At 30.0% G+C, this 8,773-nt stretch overlaps 1 protein-coding gene across 8 annotated transcripts in view; it reads left to right on the forward strand.

The window, feature by feature from the left end:
• LOC106465918 (GATOR complex protein DEPDC5-like) overlaps window positions 1-8,773 on the forward strand; it is a 141,607-nt gene that overhangs the window by 49,633 nt on the left and 83,201 nt on the right. For 7 of the 8 annotated variants that reach the window (XR_002612097.1, XR_002612094.1, XR_002612095.1 and 4 more), the window contains 2 exons: window positions 1,074-1,194; window positions 3,213-3,430. Coding sequence is in view for 3 of the 8 variants with exons in the window: in XM_022393868.1 (XP_022249576.1) it covers window positions 1,074-1,194; window positions 3,213-3,430 (339 nt within the window). In the remaining 5 variants the exon portion in view is untranslated. The remainder of the gene's footprint in view (window positions 1-1,073; window positions 1,195-3,212; window positions 3,431-8,773) is intronic. The other variant, XR_002612096.1, reaches the window with a different exon arrangement.

Raw genomic sequence — 8,773 nt, forward strand, 5'->3', positions numbered from 1 at the left:
ATGATATGCCTGTAATCTCTATAGTGTGAAGACTTTGTTGTACATAGGTTTAACTTGTTCCAAATATACACACACACACACACACATATATATATATATATATATATTATTTGAAAACAAGTAAAGTGTGTGCTGTTTATTCATCGTTGAATTTATTGCTAACAAGTCAGACACCTACTGTAGAAGAATCCTACGCCCAACAACAACATAGTATATATTTATACTATTAAGAAATATAAGTAAAAGCCATTTATTTTGACAACTGGCAAAAAGAAAAACTTGTATATATATATAATTTTTAAATTCTGACAGCTCAAATCAGGTATTTAGAATTTCCAAAATGGGGACATCTCTTGCACTTAGTAGTACTGTAAAGCTAAGGAATATGGATCAATTGGGGAAACCAGGAATATCCAGAAAGAGATCTACAATGAGCTATACCCCAGTCATGATAAGCAAAGTAAGGTGTATTCTAATAGATGAGAATCCCTGAATTCAATGGTCAAGAGAAAAAGTCATCCACATGTTCCATACTACAACACAACATAATCAAGAAGGATTTCCAGTCTGGAAAAATGGCATTAGTAACTTGAACACAAGTTGTTCCCATGACATGTCCATTCAGCTATTAAAGACTCAAGCGGCTGGAGAAACAGGTATTCTTCCTATTCCATATTAAGACATGCCAGTCAAGTCACCTGTGGATTTCTGTGTGATTGGATTGTTGAAATGGTTACTGAGAAATCATCATCCCTGTAATCTATATGGCTTATGGAAAGTTGTATGGAGGAATGGTGTGATTTGGACATGACACTATTACCACAGGAACCTTTTTTAATGGAAAATATGCTGCAGGGCTATTGTCAAGATGCTTAATCTTCAGATAGAGCTTGCCTGGACATGGCGACATAGGCTGTAATGATGTAGTGAGGCTCTGAAATTGTATAAATATAAGGTATATTACATCTATATTAGATATGTAAATTTTTGAATGTCAAATATCCTAACATGCTTAAAAGATAACATAATGCATTTGCAGTGAAAGGTTGAGTAAATGATTTTGATTTTGACAGCTCTGTCATCCACCCGTGCTCGTCATGTCAGTCAGCCAGACTCCACATTTCCAACTTTGTTTGACTATGATGAATATGATGATCAAGTTTTTAAGCTACCATCTTATTCTCAAAATGCAAGGTATTGAAATTGTAACTGTATTTCCAAAAGTTTATAATAAAATATGAATCAAATTTTTATGTAAATTTATAACAGTGTTGGTTTCGAAAGCAATTCTGTTTTAAATAAAACTAAAATATGAAGTTTAAGATTTTAAGTGTTTCGTTTTTTTCCTAGACAATTAACTTAATGCATGAAAAAGCATTTTGTGATTATTTAAAGCAGATGTGTGTGTGTTATGGTACATTTAAGTTTAAAAAGCACTCTAAGTGAGAAGCAAAACAAATCTAAGGTTTAGTTTTGAACAAAGTTAAGACATATTTTCATAACTTGCATTCAGTGCTACAAATTGTCACCAACCAAAAAAAAAAACTCATATATATATATATATGTTATTCTTAAATGTGTAATTTATAGTTGCAGTTTTTTCTTGTTCCTTTTAATTTATGGTATCATTGTGCGTGTACAAAATGAACTTTAATAACACTTGCACATTTGTTCAAGAGGCTGTGTCTTAAGATTATAAGAGACAAAGCTTAATAGGAATGAAATGGCCACTCTGTATTAGTGCATCGGAAATATTGAGAAAACTTCTATTTTTGCGCTGGGTTCCTTTCTATCTCATTCTACAGATGAACTTGATCATTGTCATTCAGAGGCTGTATTATTAGGATTGGTGAATTTTCTCTGCTTTTCCTTTTCAGTTTGTTTATTTCTGTTTTGTTGTTGTTTTTATTATACATAAAATTTAATACTTGAGAAGTCTTTTACTGATGGTTTTGTTACTCAGTATGAATAAACTGCAAAAATGGAGTTGCTCTTTGCTAGTTTGCTCTACTTGTCATCCCTACTGTTAATTCCCAGTAAATCAAGATGCAAATACGGCCACTTTACCTTTTTTAATGCACTTTACCCTGTTAAAAATGATTGATAGGTGCTTTGCTGTTGATTTTGTTGTCAGTTTTGATATGTTTTGACTTTAATATAATTTTATTTATTTATTTTCTGCAAAGATTTATTTTGTTATGATGAATATTATAGGAATGATAATTTGGTATTTTTTCATTTCCTTTTGACTAGGTGTATTTCCTGTTATTAATATTTTTTTTTCATTTTTCCATTAATATTTTCTTTTGGCATTCTTGTCTCCATGATATTATTTTGTTTAAAATTTTACATTGTGGTTTTAATTGTTGAAGTTTTATTACCTTCTATGAGTCATCTCCTCCTAAAAATAGTTTTTTATCCTTTTCTGGATAAATAAGGTCAACAAAAGGGCATTGAGGTGCTTTGTGAAATATCAAATTAATAATAAGATTAGGTGATAGTTTCATGCTGATTATCTTACTCAGTTACTAAAGATACCTAACTCATGTAAGAAAGTGATTTATAGTGGTTATTACATGCTTTTTAGTAAGATGTATATAGCTTTAAACAAAACTATAAATAAAACAAGTTGATGAATATTTTAAAAGTGATCATTTTGTTGTCAAGGAAACACATTTATTTGCCTTTCAAATATATTTAAAATGTACTGCATGAACTCTTTATAATAAATTGAATAGAACTAATAAAAGGATTTGGCAATTTTAGAGGAAGCATGATAATCACAAAGACTAATATTTACTATAAAAAGAAAAATTGCATCTAATGTTAAACCTGTAGTTATTTTTTCACTTCTTGTTGATACATAGTATTGTTTCATAGTATTGCTTTATTATAATAGCACTGTTTTACAAAATACTTGTTTGTATCTTTTGAAAAAAGTTGTAGCTTGGTCTGACAGGGACTAATCTCGTATAAACCAGCAGTATATCATTAGTTATACAACTCAGATAAAAATGCGCACATATTGACGTTTATTTATATAGATATATAGAATGTTAAGTTTTGATTTTTTTATATTTATTGTATTAACTAGAAAATTATTCAAAATATAAACTGTTAGATATCATTGGTCATCACAATCCTTTTGTTCAAAAGTATTATTAATTTTTGTCTTTCTTTTGTTACTTTAAGATTATTTCGTTTTTTTCCAGTAGGGTTACACACAGTCTACAGAGGGTTCCTGGAAAGAAAAAAGGGAACCGTTCAGTAAAGAACCCTTCTTCAAGACTTGGTAGTGAGGAACCAACATCTTGTTTTCTCAGTTCTGAACCACCACCAACCACTTCTTTGTTCTCATCATCTGCCATTTTAATTCCTACACTTGACTCTTCAAGTCTGTCTTCTTCGTATGGAGCCCAAAATGCAGATGGTAAGTACCTTGATGTTTTAAATGTTATTTAAAATTTTAAATTCATTTTTTAAGAACTTAAAAACAAATTAAAATTATTATCAGCTGTGGCATTAAGATGACACCAAGTTGATCAGTCATCTGTTATCATAATGACTATATTTCTCATTTAGAAAAAAAAAAAAGGTTTCAAGCAGATTTTAATCATCTTTGAGTATAGAAAAATAGAAATCCTTTTAAAAGAAAGGCAATGACAAATTACTTTTGCAAAATTCTGATGAGTTAGTAAAGTTAGCAATGGAACCAGTAGGCTTAATATTTTTGATAAAAATTAATATAAACTGAAGATGTTCTTTTGTGATGCAGAAGGAGAGGCATTTTATTAAACTATGCAAAAATGAACTTAAGAATAGAGAAGTACAGACAGCATCACCATATGTCTAAGGGAAGGGTAATTGTAGATAGTACTATGCATTGCAAAGAGAAAATTATTTGGAAAATGGACCTGTCATCTTTCAGAGCACCATCTCAAACAGAAGTGTTTATGTGTAAATTTCTTCATTATTTTTATAGACACTTAAGAGTACCAATATTGTCACACTGTTGAGTTTTAATACTTGCCCCCATTACATATTATATGATCTGATATCCCTTATTGATAAGTTGATTAGTTTCATTTTTTTATCAGACCATTTAGTTCAAAATGTCTTTTGTTCTGGTGGTGTTTGTTGAGTTTTTACATATTGTTGAATAGGTTTAACCTTGCAATCATTGAGATGCCTCACACAGCTATCAGATTCATTCAGAATGTTACATACCTAACCTCATACAGGGTAACTAGACAGGTGACTTAACTGTTTTAATTACTTTAAATACACAGCACTGCATTTACATCTTATAAATTTTGTGCATTTAAATAAAAAAATACCAAAACCATAAAAAAGTCTCGTACATGAAGCATGAGTTTTCGTTAAAAGAAATGTGTAATAATCATATACTTATTTGTCTAGTAACTTTTTCTGCAAACTTTCATAATATATTTGTGTGTTATAAAATGTACACCACCAAATTTCTGAAACAGGGAGTTTTATTATTATTTAAAACATTTTGGACTTAATAACATGTCACGTGGTATGTTGAATGCAGCTTTGGTTCAAGTTAAATGTTTGAAATGTCCTAATACAAAGCATATAGTTTCTTGCAAATTACAAGCTCAAATTATGGATATTGAAAAGCTATAAAATAAAATAAGTACCTGCTATATTTTCTGTTTGCTGAGATATCACTATATTTAGTGAATCAAACACAGTGGCCTTGCCCACCTCTTCTCCTTTTGGAACTACTTGCTTGTGTACATCTATTTCACTCTATAACGTGTTTATAATGAATCAGATGCTCAGAATGCCCCCAACTTAGTTTTCTCAGCCTTTTGTGAAGTGTTTAAATGGGAAACCTTCCTTTTCATGGTAGAAATGAAGTGGTGAGGTAAAAAATAATGAAGCTCGAAATATCATATTTTTTAGATCCAAATACACCTTAGTTACTAAACTTGATAAATTATAGTGGAATTCTGTGGTACTGATATAGTAATTTATGATTTTTTTTTATTTCAAAATGCATATATAAAGTTATTTTCTTTTACATCCTTCATGTGCAAAATTTGACAAGGCTTAGCAAATTATGGCGAGCACAAATTCATAAATAAAAGAGATCACTGTTTTCTGTATTTCTTTATTTACTGTTCTATGTTTTAAGAAAAATAACTGAAATATAAGAACTTGTTTGTAAATAGTAATAATATATATACATATGTAACATATTATAACCAAGATGTGACCGTATTTTACAAAATACTGGTTCACCAGAACAAAGCAAGACAGGACAGTTTGTAAAGGCCAGTTTTATGCTATTGGATACTGTAACATGAGTGCACGTGCACTACATCATTGCAACTTCTGTAATGTTAGTCAGACACAGCTGAATGGTCAATAAAATAAAAATAATAAATATATATATAGATGTATAATGTTATGAGATTTAAGCTATTGAGACTAAACATTTGTGGTTTTGTGTTATAATTTGTAGTCATTCTAGAATGAAAAAAGCATAAATTATATCTATTTTGTAATTTTTATAGTGGTTACGAGGTCGATCAAAATTGACTAAACCCAAACAGAGGTACAGTAATGAAAATAACATACAATATATATAAAGTTTTTTCTAAAAAAGTTTGATAATTATTTGGAGGCTATTAGGAAGTTATAGAGATTTTACATGTGACATTTGACAATCTTCTGATGCAAAAAAGTATTTTTAAAGCCATTTAGTAACATAGAGACATGAAAGACTCTATTATGTCTCTGATCATCTGCTGGGCATCTCTATTTCGAATGTTAAGAATGTAGCTGCATATCGGTTGGGCACATCTTGTGAAGGAAGTCCAGTACATAGGAATTCACAACAATTTCGAAAGGGAATGTTGCTTGCTTACATGAACATATAAGTGATCAAGGTTCTCTTCTGGTTAAATAACATTTTGTGTATTAATCTAGTAATGTCATTACTTCTGGTACTTGGCAACTTGCAAGTGGTTATAAGAGATGAGGTTCTTCGAGTAGAAAGTGAAGACTTGTACTATCAATTTTCGTCATCGTCAAATTCAGTATACATTTTTTTTTTTTTGGTGTGACTGAATTGTTTCTGCAGTAACAGGAAACAAAGAAATGAGAGCAAAATCAACAGATATTGTCTTTTGCTTGATGATTCTCTTATTTCTCTTCTTCACTGTCGTGTGGCACACATGTGGGAAGTTTAATGTTTTGATTATTTAATCTGTGTGCCACGAATTCAGTTGAACAGTTTTGCATTTCTCTGTATAACTATTTTGCCGTCTTGATGGTGAATAAAAAATGTTTTTAGCTTTCCTCAACTGGTCCTGGCTCGTTTGTTTTTTTGTAAGGTTAAGATCAGAAATACTTACTCTCAATATAACCCAGAACCACTGAAAGTAACACTAACTTCTTAAGATTTGAAAAAACATGCACTCCTTCTTTCTGTTGAACATAATTAGATATATACACAACAGAATTATTTTGTCTGGATGTTTTACAACTGATAGCAACAGCACTGCAGCATTATTGTAGAATATTCTAAATAATAAGCACACAATTCTGAAGAAATTCAACCAATCAAAGCTATAGTTAAACTTCAGAATTTTCTCAATGCATGTGGAATAAGAGAACTTTCAAGAGTAACAAGAACGATTACGCTGAAAAAAATTCTTTATTCTTACGTTCATTATGACTTATCTGTTTCAGAGCTTAAAGTTTAAAACAAAAATTCTGGGTTTTTTGTAATTTTACTACTGTTTATATTCAAAAGAATAATTCAAACCATGTTTTTTTTCACATTATCAAGTAATAATATAGTGTATTGGCATCGTTTGGCCTTCATATCTAACAGGACTAGGCTATAAGAGAAAAGTGGTTCGGTAAGCCATTGTTTATAAGTTAGGCCTAAAATACTTTATAAAGTGATTAAATTTTCTCTTGTGTATTGTTTTCATAGGTTTTTCATTAAATTGAAAATTGGGAGGAAACCAAAAGCTTTTGATATTTTATGAACCTTGTATGTTTGATAATATCACTATGCTATAATATTTTCAACTGTAGAAAGATTAAAGTCAACCATTGTTAAAATGTTATAAGATATACTCAGACTTGACTGGCATGTTCTTTTTTAGCCATTCAACAGCATTCAGTGTGTTTTAAACAACAGTTGCTCTGTACATGAGTTCTGAACAATTTTATTTTCATGCAGTGTCTGAGTGTAATTCTGTCATGGTAACTTCTATAGATTTTCTGTATTTTATTTACTGATTTTGTGTAATGGATGATGATCTATTTTTGATGTGATGGGATTATACTAAAAAAAAATTTGTTTTTCATTTGGTCCATGTAAGCTTCAGTTTTCATAACTATAAGTAATATTATTGGCATATGGTCATCATCTACTGATATATTAACCAAAAAGTCCTAACACTGTAGCAAAAACTGTTCAGACTGCTATTTTATAATTACATTTAGTTGGTAGCAATTTGTTCAGACTCAACGCTGTAGCAGCTATGTAGAAACTAAACAATACTTGGTAGTTATACGTTAGTGTTGAACATACCCACTGATCGGTAAAGTGGTCAGTAGCTGACCACTGTTGCATCTTGACTACCCAACATACATCAACTTTTGTCAAAGGTCTTGTGAAACATCATTGTTTTGGAAAATGCTTGTTTAACAATTTTAAAAAAAGTTCCTCAATCATAGTAATTGTATAAAATAAAGTCTGCTCTTGTACGTGTAAGATAATGTCTGTTTACAGTATTTTATGTTTTAAATTTCATGTCTCAAAAATGTATTTGATAGAGAAAATTTGTAGAATAATTTGTTGTAAAAATTTGGTAAAATCCATTGTTTTTTTTTCTTGCTTCACCTTGTTTTATTTTTATGTAAGATATGGCATTGAAAAAGTAAAGAATTTTATATCCTTAGACAACTTGAAATTAATAGAATTATTATGTTGAAACATTTCAAAAATTTTACATGTTTAACATACATTCAATGTTGAAAACAATTATACAGGAATTTATACTAACAAACTTATTAACTGTTCTAAATGTGCTTAAACTTCTGTTAGGTCCATGTCTTACTGTCATGATATCATGAGCTTGTTGCACTGTCCTTTAGTAAGCCCAGTTGCTATAATTGAAACATGAATAAACAGTTTTATTAACGTAACACCTTATGCTTTTAGAAAGTGTTCTGGACAATGTTTTAATTGAGTGAATTTTCTCATATGTAATATTAACTAATTATTAACCCAGTATTCTAAGAGACTTTATTTTACAGAACAATATTCCAGATTGTTTTAATAACTGCTGTATTCTGTATTTTAAGTGTTGGATGTAATTCAAAATTCCTAAAACGGTTTTCTTTTCTTATATTTAGAAGCTGTAGAAAAGCTCCATTAGTTCAATGTGATTACTGCCCGTTACACTTTCACCTGGACTGTCTGGACCCTCCATTGACTACTGCACCTTCAGGCAGATGGATGTGTCCAAATCATGCTGAACATATGCTGGTGAGTGTCTTTTCAAATAATAATACACATTAAATTGAGCGAGTATGTAAGTGTAACATGATAATTTTTGAACACAGTTTTGCTCTGATTATCATTAAAATTCCCTAGTTTTTGGACATAAAATATCAGATTTTTTAAGTAATGATTTGCTCTTGTTTTTTCTTTTCGAATGTTGACTATCCAACATGCAAAGTAATTTTGATTTTAAGAGGGAAAAAGTAAAATATTTTA

The sequence above is a fragment of the Limulus polyphemus genome, unplaced genomic scaffold (assembly GCF_000517525.1).
Source record: "Limulus polyphemus unplaced genomic scaffold, Limulus_polyphemus-2.1.2 Scaffold2094, whole genome shotgun sequence".
Lineage (NCBI taxonomy): Eukaryota > Metazoa > Arthropoda > Merostomata > Xiphosura > Limulidae > Limulus > Limulus polyphemus.